General features: G+C 39.3%; 1 protein-coding gene across 1 annotated transcript in view; it reads right to left on the bottom strand.

Moving 5' to 3' along the window:
* The window catches only part of LOC124255204 (AT-rich interactive domain-containing protein 2-like), a 47,195-nt gene that overhangs the window by 24,943 nt on the left and 6,427 nt on the right, over positions 1 to 15,825 (bottom strand). The window contains 2 exon segments of the mRNA XM_046689042.1: positions 1,397 to 1,545; positions 4,524 to 4,621. Coding sequence (XP_046544998.1) covers positions 1,397 to 1,545; positions 4,524 to 4,621 — 247 coding nt within the window.

The following is a 15,825-nucleotide window of genomic DNA, read 5'->3' as shown; positions in this document are numbered from 1 at the left end:
TTAGATTTAACATGTTTTCTACAGCATAATGCTCTATATTCCCAGAAAACACATGCGGGGTGCGCATTCTACAAGCAGGCAATAGGGTTTGATTTTACAACCAAACTGATAGTAGTTTATATCAAACAGGATCTAATGTAATAGTTCCATTCCTAAAACACAACTGGTAAAAAAACAGAGTAAATATATATGTCATGATTCTAATTAATTGAAATACATATCGTAGTAATTTCTCCAAACCGTAGCATTGAAATTTATCAAATTCGTAGTTTTTAACTGAATCATTGGGGGAAAACTGTCATTGCTTATTGCTATTTCCGGTTCATCTTAAAAGACAATCACATTTGGTAATTGTAAAACAGCTGATACAATTTGGTAATCACAGAAATCAAGGGTGCTGTCTATCACAGTGTTTCTTTCATTTTTTTACCATCCATATGAAGACTCTTGATTTCTTCTCAAGGTCTAAGGGACAATGACAATGCTCAATCACATTATTTGTATTGTATGAAAAAATATCACATGTTGTGATCCTAGTTTCCCTTAATTGGCATATTTTGTGATCCTAGTTTCCCATAATTGGTTTTTCACTTTGTGATCCTAGCTTTCCTAACTGGTGTATTTTGTGATCATAGCTTCCTTCATTGTCTTATATTGTCAGACATAACTTCCCTTCGTTGACATATTTTGTGATCCCAGCTTCCCTTTACAGGCTCTTGTTGTGATCCTAGCTTCCCTTCTTGTAATAACTTGGAGAACTTGTATCATTATTGACATACTCTAATGAAGTAAAGAAGTTCTATGTGATACCATGCGCCCAGTTCATGTGACACTGAATAAAATATGCTGAATTTTAACTACAATCAAAACAGTCTCTAGTCTTTATTCTTCATTCAGAGAATTTCTGGAATTTTCCCACTGGCCTGACTCCATGCCAAACAATTTCTGGCTATAAATAGTCGGTAAATGTTTTCAGTAAATACACATTTTTGATAATACCAATTTGTATGTGCTTCGTTATCACATGCAGCATATTGATCTTATCTAGATAGCCCCAGAACATACAAGTGGACACAGCACATTATTGATGAGCATCTCTGTTTTTGATATAAAACCCAAAATAGTTTGACCTAAAGTTGACATTTAGAAACGCACTTCCACAAGAACCCAAGAACAGATCATCTCAAATCAAGAGCAAAAAAGTTTGTAACATTTGCTCAAACTGCAACTTAAGTGCACATAACACGACATTATTCACATGTTTGCCCATCCAGACGGGGTTCAGACATAAATATTAACCAAACTCCTGCTGTTGGAACAAATCACCATAGCAAGGATGGTTGTTGTGTAACAATACATGCATATAGGAGTTGGTGTTTCTCCACTTTATATTTACCTGTAAGCTGATGATGATGATAGTTGTAGGTGAGGGGAACCCCAAATGTTGGTGTACACAGCTTTTTCCGTGCTGGGTGACCATCGTCTTCATCATTCCGGTCGGGATCTTGGCCAAGGAAGTGGATTTTCTCGTAAATGTGTAGGTACCTACAGACACAAAGTAAAGTTACAAACTAACTGCAATGAACATGTTAAACTCATTTTAAGATCCTGTCGCAAAGTGGTAAGTAGACTGACTTGAATGATCCACTGTTAACTTTGAAATCAGGGGTCCTGTGATCATTTAGACTGTGGATGCATGCAATCTGAAGCATGGAGTAAGGTGCTACATTGCTATTGCTAGCAGTAATATCGCTACTTTATTTAGGGAAGGGGACACAACAAATATTGTACTAATCACTGAACAGATGACACAGATGTCATAGTCATGGTTGATACCAGGTTTGAACGAGTAAGACACAACATCCAACTCACTGGGGTGTGACTAGGTCAACAACTGCACTCAACCTATCCCCAATGAAAGGTACATGTGAAATTTATGCTGCCAACCACTGACAACAGCATGAAAAGTGTTTGTACTTTAGTTAAACATTGTAAAGCATGGAAATATAATGGCAGCACACTCATGCCCCATCTTGTCTGGCATCTAAACAAAATCAATGTTTATAAAATGCAGAGTTATTCAGAATGATGTTCACTTGACGGAAACTGTCAGGAGGAGTGTGTGACTATTCACAGTGGAATGTACAAAATATACCTCTTGCAGCGCATGTCTGTGAAAATATGGCACACATTGACATTTAGTGAGGACATTTCTTCTGACATTACATTTAACAACCATACTACACAGCATTACTCACTCTGTTGTTAAGTGTCCAGACAGCCTTAATGTAAGAAACTTATTGGCAAGTACACAGAACTGATAATACCTCTGTCAAGACCCAACACAGCCTTAGTGTTTACACAAAATGCTGAATAGGGGTTTCACATGTTATCACTAAAAAACTTCCTTCCAGTTACAGAAAATTTGTGCATGACAAGATTCAGGCATAAAATAGTGAGAAAATTAAATCCAAAAGCTGTGACAAGCATCAGGAAAATACCACTTGAAATGACGTATGGGGGGATTTAACGATATATTAAACACATTTCATTTATATCAGAGTGTCAGCATCATGGGAGACACACCACTAAGGAAGTAAACATTTGACATTTGATGCAAGCATGGATAGAGCAAACCTAAAGTACTAACACTTATCAGCAGATGACTAAGGAAAAGTAAATGGCCATTCTTTAGATACATTCACAAATATTCCAGCCAGGCCATAAATATCCAGCCTCATCCAAGAAAGTGGTTGACTTGCTTATTTTTAGTATAATGTCACATTCAATAATATTCCATTCTAATGACCACAGAATATGCTGACTGACCAGCCAGACAAACCAGTGACTGTATTTTGAGTAACATCCAATATCATCAGGATATGACAACAACTGCCATTACACAAAAGGTCATTGTAGTGCCTACATTTTCATGAAGTTGACAGGATACTCTACTGTCAAGTATACAGAACAAACAAGTTTTGGGATCACAAATACGTGTGAGGATACTGTTACAGTGGATAGGATACCGAGTACACACAATTTCTAAAACTTATCTTCTAACATGTTTTGTTCAGGATATATTTAAAATCCAAATCATCAAGCTGATAAACAAACTGACTTCCTCAAAATAGGTTTAAACTCGACCTATACAACATCAAAAGACCAGCATCCTGTGATACCAATAGAAACCGGTACAAGAAAAACTTACTTTGTTTTACATTGCTGCCATTTCCGTAGTCTTACATATGCATTTGTACAGTGAAGCAAGTGAGCTACAGTACCCTTGCCTTCCACTGCACAGCCCCACGACATACTTGTGGCTTCAGCTTGCTGTGTTGTTGTGAGTACAGCCTGATCATTGATTGTGGGTCAATGATTCTCAGCCACAACATAGCAGTGGGAGTGAGAACTTCTATATATAGCAGGCTGGTAGACCCTGACCTGATTAGCTGAGCACCAGTTATAGCAACACTGTCACTGGGTCAATGTGAGGGAGGGAGGCAGGCATGCAGGGGACAGGATCACTCAAGTCAAATCCAGCCCCACAACATATCTTTCCAAACAAGTGAGGAGTGTTTAACATAGTTTTACCAATATTGAAACATCGTCTCTGCAGGGGACACCATATATCGTTCTCACAAAATTTACATAACAGGATATCCAACCAAGATCTCTGCACATATTCTGTGGTGATTCCATGGGAGTGCATGGAGAGACATGGCCACAAAACCATTTGTGCTGGATTTGTGAACATGTGGAGGGACTAGTGAGTGTTCCTAAAACTACCTATTTTACTTATACTTCGATTCTGTAATGATCTGTAGACTACGTTGTCTTGACCAAGGGGGATTATCTAGCGTTTACCGAGGGATTAATTTGTTTCTGTGGATCATCTAGCTGTTTGACTGCCACATGACTGTCACACAAAAATTTGATTGCTGTAAAATAATATTCAAATTCAAAGAACACTTGATTCTTTCCTTTGACAGATTACATATAGTAACACAAAAGAATTGGGTCACCTTAACCTGTTCTGTGTAGCATAGATCTGACTGAATATTACAATGACTTTTCAATACTCTCACAGTATATATCTTTACTTATTTTTTTTTACAAGTTTTCTCAGAAAATATATAGCTGTTAACATTTGAATCAAATGTAATACTTGTACATTAAATAAGTTAAAGGAAATTCTGAAACTATCTAGTGTTTTTAAGTCATAGCACATCAAGAAAGTATCCTGTGAAACTGAGACAAACTATTCCTGAATATTGAAATTATTATCAATATTACACATAGCATGTGGTTATTTCACAATTTACACACTGCCATTATACGTAAGTCAACCTATCATTGACAAGGCTTCATAACCAGTTTTCTATCCACTAAACATTGATGTAATACCAGGCAACACACATCAGAAGCATATGCAAATCTTCAACCAACTTTGAACAGAAGCTGAATTTAGTTTTTCTAAAAGCAGCCTCATTAAATGCCCTCAATGCAGGCTGCGTACTCACCTGACATAGACAAACTTGAGTGCCTGGGCTCCATTTGTGCAGCTCCTGGGCACCCTGAACTCTCCCTGGATGTCCTCCCACTTCTCTTCATTGTTCACCTGTGAAGGGGAAGAGAAGAAACAGATCAACTTACAGCTAACAGCTTCACAAGGATCTTATCATATTCACGCTACAGGCACACTTAGAAAGTGAACTACTTGAGTAAGACAGGATATACCAAGCATGAAGCTGGGAGTGTGTAAACCATGGGGAGCCCCCGGACTTCAGCATGATGAGCTGTACCAGGCAACTCCACATCAAACCTAACATCATTATGCAGAATATCTGCTCCAGACGCTATTAATACATTCACCAGCAAAATTCAATTACACTTTTTACATTATTATGTACGCCATCACGAACCACGATGAATCAGAAACGATTTGAGCCCATCTGTATGGAACATGAGATGTTTTTTGAAATTACACAAATCAACAAATATAGGCATGTTATTCCATAGAAGATGCAAGTGTGTATCAGTGAATGCCTTATTTGGTCAACAGTGATTTGTATCTTCAATCATGCACTTGGTCTGAATATTGATGTAAAATTTATCAGCTTGTTTTGATGTTTCTGTGCACCTAGTCTAAGACTTTGTATCTGAAATTATACGTAATTTTGGCAATTGAAAAGGAGCCCCACTGAGTTATCAGCCCAAACACTGGAAGGAGAGCCTGAACTGACAGAATTTTACTATTTTGGTGAAACTCACTGACACATGTATGGTGCAGACATGAGAACGGCAACGCACAAGAAACATTGAAAAATTTAGCCGGGGTTCTTGGTGGTCATTTACTGCAGATTTACATTGATCTCAAAAACGTTAAAAATGAAACAAACATCCCAGAAATCCACAGAAAATTCTCATGGTCTGATGGTGCTGACAGATCAAGTATCACAATCAGGATTCAAACCAATGCTCAGCAGGTGGAAAAAGTGCACGATTAGATTCATTTGGATACAGAACAAGCAGGTTGTCTGGAGGACACAGAGCATGTTCATAACTTGACAGCCATTAGTCAGCAAAAGTGGCACTTGAACTGCTTATTGTTATAGAAAAACAGTTTCTCAGACCAGGTTTAGCCAGAACGACAAACTTTTATGTCTCTCTTAAGAAACTGCATTTGATATAATTACCCAGCTATACTTGCCGAAATACTACTTTACACAAGCTTCAGGAAGTTGTCAGAGACATACTGTTAAACATGATCGAATGATATCAGACAAAAATATATATAAACATTGCAAATTTAACATGACCTTTCAACTCCTTGAGTTCTGAAAATTTAAATATAATTCTGAAAAGAACTTTATCTCATAAATATGTCTTAACCTAAAATCTATTTGAAATATGTTGTAGATAATGTACAAAAGTCGTCACACAAATCACCCTTCTGTTTCTTAAGAGAAAGCTCCTCATCAAGTACAATGAAGTAAATTCATCATGGTACATGTATCCAGAAATCAACAGCTTCAAGTCTACATGTTCAGATATGCCCACGATGCACTTTTAGTAATTCTTCATCACACACTTCCTCTTGCACATCAATAACACCATGGTGAGTTAAGTATGCATTAAGTACACACAGCTGAAGTACTTCCTCACATCATCCTTCATCATCTCGTGAAACATTCCAAAATATTTCACTCTGCCATGAAAATCAATCAAACTTCCTTTTTTATTTCAGGTCAGCCTTGCATAGATCTTGGCGAGTATTCGGTGAAGCCATCTAAAGAGGATATACAACTACAGAATTAAATCTGTTCCTCCCTAACACTATCACGAACTCCATTCCAGCCTAGACTAATCCTTTTCATGTTGAAGCTTGCTATGCTGGCCCAGTGGTGGCAAGGGGCTTCGAGTAGGTCGTTCGCCTACACTAGCTTATCATACAAAGCTTACAGGTCAAACAAGCGTCTCCTGCCACATACACACAATACAAAAAACCATAGAGCCCACGCCATTAGGTGTTGCCAGGCATTTTGCATGCATCTCGCTGAACTTCCAACATCCCATAAAAAACATCTGGAACTAGCCTAAATTGCACAGGGTGAAACTTGTTGTCACATTCAGTTGTATTAACAATAAACAGCAAGAAAAAAAATCAATAGAACCAAGCTGAGGGTGAATATCTTGTCCCTCATTACCATGCGGACTATGGTTAGGCCACAGCTTGATCGCTGCCACTTCCATCCAACACACCAAATTAATTTCATAGCTGACTACTCCACCACTACAGCGGGTGTGTCATCTGGTGCGCCACACGATACTGCTAATGAACCAGGGGGTAGGAACATGGACACACTGTCAACAACTCATTCAATACCCTTAGTCACATCTGTTATCCTTCACTGAATTAAAAAAACACACTGAATTTTACCCTAACAGTTTAACACAGGACATATTGAGCTCGGCTTTGTAAATGGAAATCTAGAAATAACAGACACTATAGATCTGAATATTCTTCACTGAAAGATCAAAATAACAAACTGCATTTAATAGCCAGTAATTAAGTATACAGATAATGCTAATAGCATTTTGGAAAATGAATATCAAATAATGTAAGCTCCCTACTCTGCGAGCACCAGACCGCACCCACATTAACTGTGTCTAGAGGCTGATGGATTTCTTGTAATTAGGATGTGACTCACAAATACGTACATGCATCAGGCAATAAAATTGGATGAAAAATCAAGATCACATTTAGAGTCTTGCTCATTTGTAACCTGGCAACTATATACCATACATCTGCAGGGATGTTTCCACTCCATTATGATACAACTCAAAAAGTCTTTGTACAGACAGATACTATAAACATGAAGGATGTGATAAAAGAAGTGAAAGTGCAGCCACTGTAAATATATTGACATCCATCATTGTCACAGTGTCGTATTTGTAGCCAGCACCAAGCAAGTGGCTGTTTGATGTCTCTATCCAAGGTCTGGTGGTAACTTGGCTTGCAGATTGATCACGGAGGTGGTACGATCAAAGTGCATCAAAATTGATTTCAACCACGCTTTCAGCTCCAATCTCCCCTTGTGTGATGTAAACTGTCCAACTGGATTATAGGGGTCTCATCATACAGTCTGCCTTCTTTGATGTCTTCCTTGGAAGAAAGACTAGTTCACCTCAGAAACACAATACCCTTTACTAAACTGTCAACATATATTTTTAATAGAAGAGAAAACACCCAACACTGCTGTGTTATAACCGGATGGCTAATGATTTATATATGTAGCAATGCCACTACAGCACCAAGCTCTTGTGGTGAACATAACGAGATTAATAAACCCAGCAAACAAATATGTCCAATAATGATTTGTGAAATGATTGCGAGTGAGCTTCAGGACCTGCAGACTAGGGTCAGCCTTAGATATTTCTATTTTCTTTTACTTCTTAAGACGAGTCCAGAGAACTTGTTAGCTGTCACAGTTTGTAGCTGGAACTGCTTGAATAAGACACAAATGTTCAGTATGTTTACATCTTCTGTCAGTTCCATGCAGTTCCAGTTTGTGGCTAAATTGAAGCACTAAAGGACTGGTTCAAGACCCTGTTCCACAAACTGATCTTAGCTCTACAAGTGTCATAAGTCACACACAGTCAATACTCTGGCAGCAAATCTGAAAGAACTAGTGGTACTCGTTTTCAACAGTTATGTAGGCTTTTTGTATATAAATGAGGGTGCCCAGTTTACGTACAACGTTACATGTCTGTGTCCCAAGGTACTGTAGTGTTCTAAGCCTTCAGCATGATGAGTAAACACACCACCAAATAACAACAATGATATTTCTCCCGCAATACCATAGCATTAAAAAATATGAATCATAATCATCTTTAACATTATGCTGCAATCACAAAAACTTTAAAAGTTCTCATGTCATACCTGAAGAATGCTGTCATGAGTTCACATTGTTTTGATGAGACATCACTCCTCTGGATGAAGACATCAGCCAGCCACCACCTATTGCTTCATACAGCACTGGGACAGTAACAACACTGTGGGGAATTCCTGGCCATGCAATGCTGAACACAGGACGTGTCTGTCCCATATAATCAATAGACATGAACAGAGCAAGGCAGGTTCTCAATGGATCCATGTCTCTTGATAGATCATTGTGGCCTTGATATGGAGGTCAGAAGCTGGGAAGCTATAAATAGACACTCTAGACAGCGGTCGCATAAGCAACAGCTATTACCTGTGCTATTGACATGCTGGTTTCCTGGTCAGTAGAACAGAACGCACAACCTGAAGCTGAGTTATTCAGGTGACAACTGATGTATACTGTATTGTGTTCACTAAATGGGAGGGAACTGGTTATACATATACTTCTTGAAAAAAACGAGAAAGTGATAAAAAAATCAGTCAACCGATAGATCTTGCTTGCATCAGCGATTACCACTGGGAGACTATTAGATATCCCACGAAAATTGAATCAACAAATTAATCTTCAGAATAATGTAGTTTCCTGACAACTCTGTACTCTCCGATTAAAGATAACCAGGCTATGCTTGCCTTTTCACAGCGACAATATAATATCTATATGCAAAGAGTCGTATAAAAGAACAAGAAGAATGTTATCGAAGATACATATCCAGATGTTCTTACTTTACAGAATAGCTCCATTTTTACATTTATTTGTTGACAACATGCCAGTCCTCTCTCAAACTGTACCAATAACTGAAACTTGGTGAACAAGAAGACAAAGTCATCAATATCCCCCGCAACTGCAAAATACTCTCCATGAATATGTCTACGAGTTATGACTGTCAAATGTTTTGGTGTGTATATAGAAACGTAGAAGAGAGTATTGAAAGATTTTAAAAGTTCTGCTACAAAAAAGGAGCACTATCACCAGTTTCAGTCTAAGTCAAACTTGTTGGCATGGAAATGCAAAGATATTTTATTCAGAATTCCAGAACTACCAAAAGGCACCAGTACACCACCAGATGTATGTATTTGCAAAGTTTGGTGAAGAAACATTGAACGGTTTTAGAGTTCTGCTCCGGAGAAGAGCACTACCACCAATTTTAGTCTAAGTCAAACTTGTTGCCAAGGGAACACCAAAAACATTTAATTCAGAATACCCCAACTACCAAAAGGCACCAGTACACCACTAGACCAATCTATGCGTCAAGTTTGGTGAAGAAATAGTGAACGGTTTTAAAGTTCTGCTCCGGAAAAGACAAATGTGCACGGGCGCACACACGGATGGAGTCCATTTTAATACCATGTGTTTTGCGGGGGATAAAAAGTCAAGAGTTTTCACACACAAAACATCAAGTGATCCTGTTGAACATCAGGCAGCAAAACACCTGCTTGCCCATTGCCTCCCACTTGATGTAACCAAGATCAGTAAGTGGGATCACTGATCCATTCCATCAGCTAAAATAGTTCATTGGATCAGTGTGACCTTATCATTCTATAGGAATCTGTTCATTTCACTTGGACATCCACTTAAGTAATGCCACTGTCAGCAATATTGTAGCTACATCAAAGTCCAGATCAGTGTAGCGACCAGACAAACAAGTCACTGAATTGTCTCATCATCAACAAACTTGAGGATGTACTGGGGACCTATTTGTACTGGAATTCCATGTGTCACTAATGTGTAAAAATCAGTTGTGTGACCTGACAATCTGGTGAACTGATCTAGTTGTGATGCTGATGAGGAGATTTATACAAGTGAGAAAAGTATCAGTTTCAGCATGTTTTACCAAGAAACTGCAAACATTATGATAGAGGATCAACAGTGACAAAATCCATCCCAATCAAAATGACTGACTGAGTTTGGTTTTACGCCGCTTTTAGCAATATTCCAGCAACATCACGGCAGGGGACACCAGAAATGGGCTTCACACATTGTACCCATGTGGGGATTCGAACCCGGGTCTTCGGCGTGACGAGCCAACGCTTTACCCATTAGGCTACCCCACCGCCCCAATCAAAATGAACAGGAACTCACATTAAACTAGGGGTGAAACAGTACACTCCTACCACGGGATGGTTCGTATTGCAGTACAAGGCCTTCAGTTCGGTGTATGAGATATGATCACAATGCAAAACATTGACAAGAACAGCCAAACATTACATTGTTTAATAACATGGAAAAAAGACAACTATAATCTTTGTTTTTTTTGAATGAACAAAACTGGCATTTTATGACTAGATAGAAATGACGGTACAAAAACCGAAAATACCAAATTTTGGATTGCATGACGGTATACTGAACCCAAGGCAAATTACTGTGGTATACCCCTAGATTACACCAAAATAAAATCCTTCCAAGATACATATTCACAGAAAAAGCTAATGCTATGTTGACACTATCAAAATTCGTGCCACGATTGAAATCATGGTCTTAATCGTGGACTAATCATGGTGAGACTATCAGATTTTATCAAGTCTTGAGTCTTGGCACTCGTGTTGATCATCGAAAACTTTCAAAAGTTTCAAAAACACCAAAGTGACATCTAATCGTGCTTTCAAATCGTGGTAATCAGAATCAATCGTGGACCAAAAAACACCACCACGCTCTGTTGAGATGTGTTGCGATCTCCCACGATTTGTCATGCTGTCGGGCCCCATTGCTCACGACCTGACACTAATGACTCAGTAGATGCAAGTAGATACGAATTCTTTTAGTCTTCCACCTCTGATACTGTGGATCATCAACTTCTGGCAGATTAGTTGGAAAAAGTTTACGGTATCCACGGGACGGCCCTCAAGTGCTGTGTTTCCTATCTACAGGACAGAACCCAGTCTGTATGTGTACAGAACACCATGTCACCTGCTACTGTATTGAAGTGTGGAGTACTCCAAGGCTCTGTCCTTAGGTCACTCCGGTTTACCTTTTAAACCAAACCACGCGACTCTCTCATCAGTGACCAGCGTATTGCCCATCACTTTTACACTGACGACACTCAGCTCATGGATAACTTCACCAGTGACCCCCAGTCAGACTGAGATTTGTGAGTGAAAGGTGTTAAATGCGGGATGTCTTTGAACATACTTTAACAAAATAGCGCAAAAACTGAACTCATGACTATCACTTCTAAATCCAGAAATGTGGTATTGATCATCTCCAAATTGATTCCTGAGTCTCATCGTGTTAAAAACCTAGGTGTGTTTTTAGAAGAGAATTGATCCATGGAACAGCATATTAACCACCTATCGAAGATCTGCCACCACCACCTGAGGAACATTGGTTCTATCCATCACCTTCTCCCCGGGTACACCACAGCTACACTGATGAGATCCTTAGTGTTGTTGCGGTTAGACTACTGCAATAGTCTCTTGATTGGTATTACCAACAACCAACTGCAGTACACTTCCATCAGGATGATCACCCGCACAAAACTAACAAGTCATATCCAGCCTACACTGAAGTTCTTCCACTGGCTGAGAATCAGTGAAAGAATAGAGTTTAAGATTTCAACTCTAACCTACCAAGCATTATGGAACTGCTCAACTCTACCTCCATGCCCTTGTCTCACCCTACTCCCATCGAGGATTTTCAGATCTGGCGACCAATCACTTCTTGTTGTGCCTCCAGATAAACTCAAAGCTTTCAGTCATAGATCCTTCAAACATTCAGCTACTTTCCTGTGGAACTCTCTCCCTACAGACATTAAATCTGCTCCAACTCTCTCAAGCTTAAAATCTCACCTAAAGACATTCCTCTATTTTCCCTACTGACTGTCTTGTGTTTGCGCTTAGAGCATGGTCAAGTGATGTGGACTCAAGCGCATTACAAATGACCTATATTGACGCTTTTTTCACGGACGCTTATGATCTGTTACGAATTCTGGCGTCCATATATGTACCGGAAATCAGAATTCATGCGCCTCATTCAGCTATGTACCCTTGAAGAGAGCACATCGTTAGCTTTTGTTAGTAATTTTTGGAGTGTTTGAAAGATACCACCCAATGGTACCCAAGGTAAGAAGGGAAAGGGCAAGGCTGCCCCACCCTCTGAACCTGAATAGCAATGTGTTTGCCACCCAGGGCCACAATGGTGTGGAGGATATTCCATCTCTGCTCAAACTGGTTAGCTACAGCTGTCCAGGCTACAGGGTTCACATGTAGGCTAAACACCACATCATTGTACCCTTGCACAATTGCCTGGCACACTTCTGGAACCATCTCTGAGATGTTGGACACTCCACACCTGAAGGCATACACAAGGGACCGATTGTTGTCTCCAGTGGCAAGGTGTCTCAGTGTCACCACCAATTTCAGTCCAGGTGAGAGGGGTTGCCTGAAACTGGTGACTTCCCTATTGATTGCTGGGGCCACCCTCTGTAAGACTTCATTGAAGAGCTGTCGTGTTAACCTTGTGTAGTATTGGAACACTACTTGATCCTCCAGCATCAAATGGGTGTCTAGGAGACAAACTGTTGTCTCCTCTCCTCTGTGAGCCGTGGTTGCACCCAGAAGTGCCTGACTGCAACTCTCCTGGCCCTTTGTGGTTGTAGCTGGCCTGGCTGCTGCTCGTCTCCTTCACCTTTGGTGATAATGTAAGCACACAGTAATACTGCAAATGACACGTCATCATCCTCAACTACTGCCATCATCAATGATTGTGGGTTATAGCGTTCACTCTGTAGAAGTTCAAGCAACAATGAAGTCCATGTTCAGTCGGTCTGTATATATACCCGTTGGGGTCCAATCGTAGATCGAATTGTGGTCACCCTTGATCGTGATCGTGAAAGACATTGCGACCACAATCGTATCCTATCACAACAGAGCACATCGGTCCCTGATACCTACATGTACCAGATCGTCCCAAATCGGGGACCATGATCATGATCCTTCGTGGACTCAATCTGGACAATCCGATCACAAGGTATGTGATCGTATCTGAACATGAGACCAGATCGTGACAGATTGTGTCACCTTAAACTGACCAATCGGAATAATATCTCATCCAAACGCAACAAATCATATCAGAACGTATAGACTCGCATCACCTCGTATCCAGACCTGAAATTTCAGAGAGATTCCATGATCACGAATGGCCATTACTGGTGTTTGTAATGGATCGCATGACAGTGTGAACCTAGCACAAGGGAACAATCTTTAGCTTTAGAACAGAATACAAAAAAAAAAATATACCCACACATACACAACGATGCACTCAGCATTATTCAACCTATATGGTGGTCCTTACTTTAATATGAAGATTGTGTCATCCATAATTTGGTACATAAACTAATGTAAAGAATGTTTTAATTTACTCTGAAGTCTGAACCCGACAATCCAGCAATTGAATTCCTTAAGCAACGATCCACACTGTTGGGGTGTGATGACACGCAATCAACCAAGTCACCAAGCCTGACCACCCAATCCATGTTTTTACCTCTTACGACCAGCATGGGTTGCTAGGGAATAAATATACTCTGGAGTTGCCACAAGCTTTACTTAGATTTCTTATCTAAACATAACACCAATGGTATTGTAACGAAATTACTTCTAATGTGAAATTAACTCCTAGTATCCTGGAACCTGTTCTTGAACTGAACACATGTGTATTTCCTCAATAGTCTAGTTGTCATTATATCGAATAACATCACGTACAACTACACTTACATAAAAAACCTGTAAATAGTTTCAGGAGAACAGTAATTAGTTCAACAGTCAAGGACTGCCCTTGATTCCATTGTGAAAGTTTCCTTTGTGTCTGTCCAAAGTGTCAGTGTTCCTGCCTACACTATACACTGTTAAAACACTAATTTGACGCATTGGGCTGTAAGCATGTTCTCTTTCCTGCAGACTTGTTCCTGCATAATATATGGACATTAGAAAGTAATTGCTGAAGCAACTTACTACACAATCAACAAATTATTTGAGTTTTGCATACAGCAATATCAAACAGCCCTTGTCGTCGTGAATTTTTCTAATGGTTAAGGTATCATATGGACAAGTAGAAACTTGCCTTTTTTAGGGTTTTTGCTATCATTTTAAGGACAAGTAGACTAAAAATAGTACTTACATTTGTGCTAAAACATCTCATCATTCCCAGTAGTCAGACATATTAAGAAATAGTCAATGTGCCATCTGTAGAGTTGTGGAATATTCTGCACTTTTGATGGTTATAGTTCTGACAATGTGCATGCAATGGCTGATAACCCATTTTGTCTAGTACAAACTTTCATCCATACCCACAAGTACAGGATAACACAATGCAGACCAACAAGGCCAAAGCACAGTGTCCTTTCACTACACTTCAACACCATCTTCTGCTTATTAGTTTTTAAACTTATTCCATCAACATATTAGTACTTGTAAGTTCTTTCTCTCAGGTGAAATTTACAGAAGATCACTCAAATGCACTTTACATTGAATACACAATACCATTAAAAAAATGGTGGCTGATTTTGTGTGGTGGCAAATAGGTGGCTCAATCAGAGAGCAACCCTCGGTTCCCATGTACTTAGGAGGCACACTTCTTAAAACAAACTGAGTTCTGAAGTCAATGAAGCTTATACTTTCAGCTAATACATTGACAGAAATTAGAACCAATCCCTAGCCAGGATCAGTTTTGTTTACTATTATAGGTGTCCTGAGGGCTTGTGGAATTTCAAACATTTTGGAGGGTATTGCTATCTGTGATCATTATTCTGGCTAGAAGACTGCAGTGCCTAGGATAATTTCAGTGCTTGTAAACATTATTACAATTACATTATCCTACCCTGTTGCTTTCTGTAAGAAGTCAGTTATAAACACAAGACAATACAGACTGCAATGTAGAGTCCAAAAACAATACAGACTGCAATGGCGAGTACAAACAGGGGGTGTTTATAAATATCACTTTTTGATTAGCCCAAAAAGGGAAATATGGTAGGTACCTTACAACAATCCTAGTATATCTCGATTTATACAAATAGGCAGATTCACATGCTTGCCATAATAATTATCATAATATTAATAAGAAACACACAGCTGAGTGAATAAAAGTGCAGAAACGGGCCTCACATTTCATTGAACCTATGTAGGGAATCGAACCCGGGTGTTTAGCACAACAAGCTAACTCTTTAAAGATGAGGCTACCCCATTGCCCTGAATAAAAGTGCAAGGTCACTCAATAATGTTAATGTTATTTGCATATATTAAGGATTAACGCACCAGCCAAATAAATTGCACTGCAATATTTTGCGATACTGGTATACGTATTACAATACATATTGCCATGCAACGGGAGTGTTTTAGACTTCCTGGCACTGATTGTACATGAAGATCTTATTTTCTACCTACTAAGGCCT

Source organism: Haliotis rubra, unplaced genomic scaffold (genome assembly GCF_003918875.1).
Source record: "Haliotis rubra isolate DU_JTF1 unplaced genomic scaffold, ASM391887v1 Scf598, whole genome shotgun sequence".
NCBI classification, from domain to species: domain Eukaryota; kingdom Metazoa; phylum Mollusca; class Gastropoda; order Lepetellida; family Haliotidae; genus Haliotis; species Haliotis rubra.
This window is presented reverse-complemented; position numbering and strand designations above follow the sequence as displayed.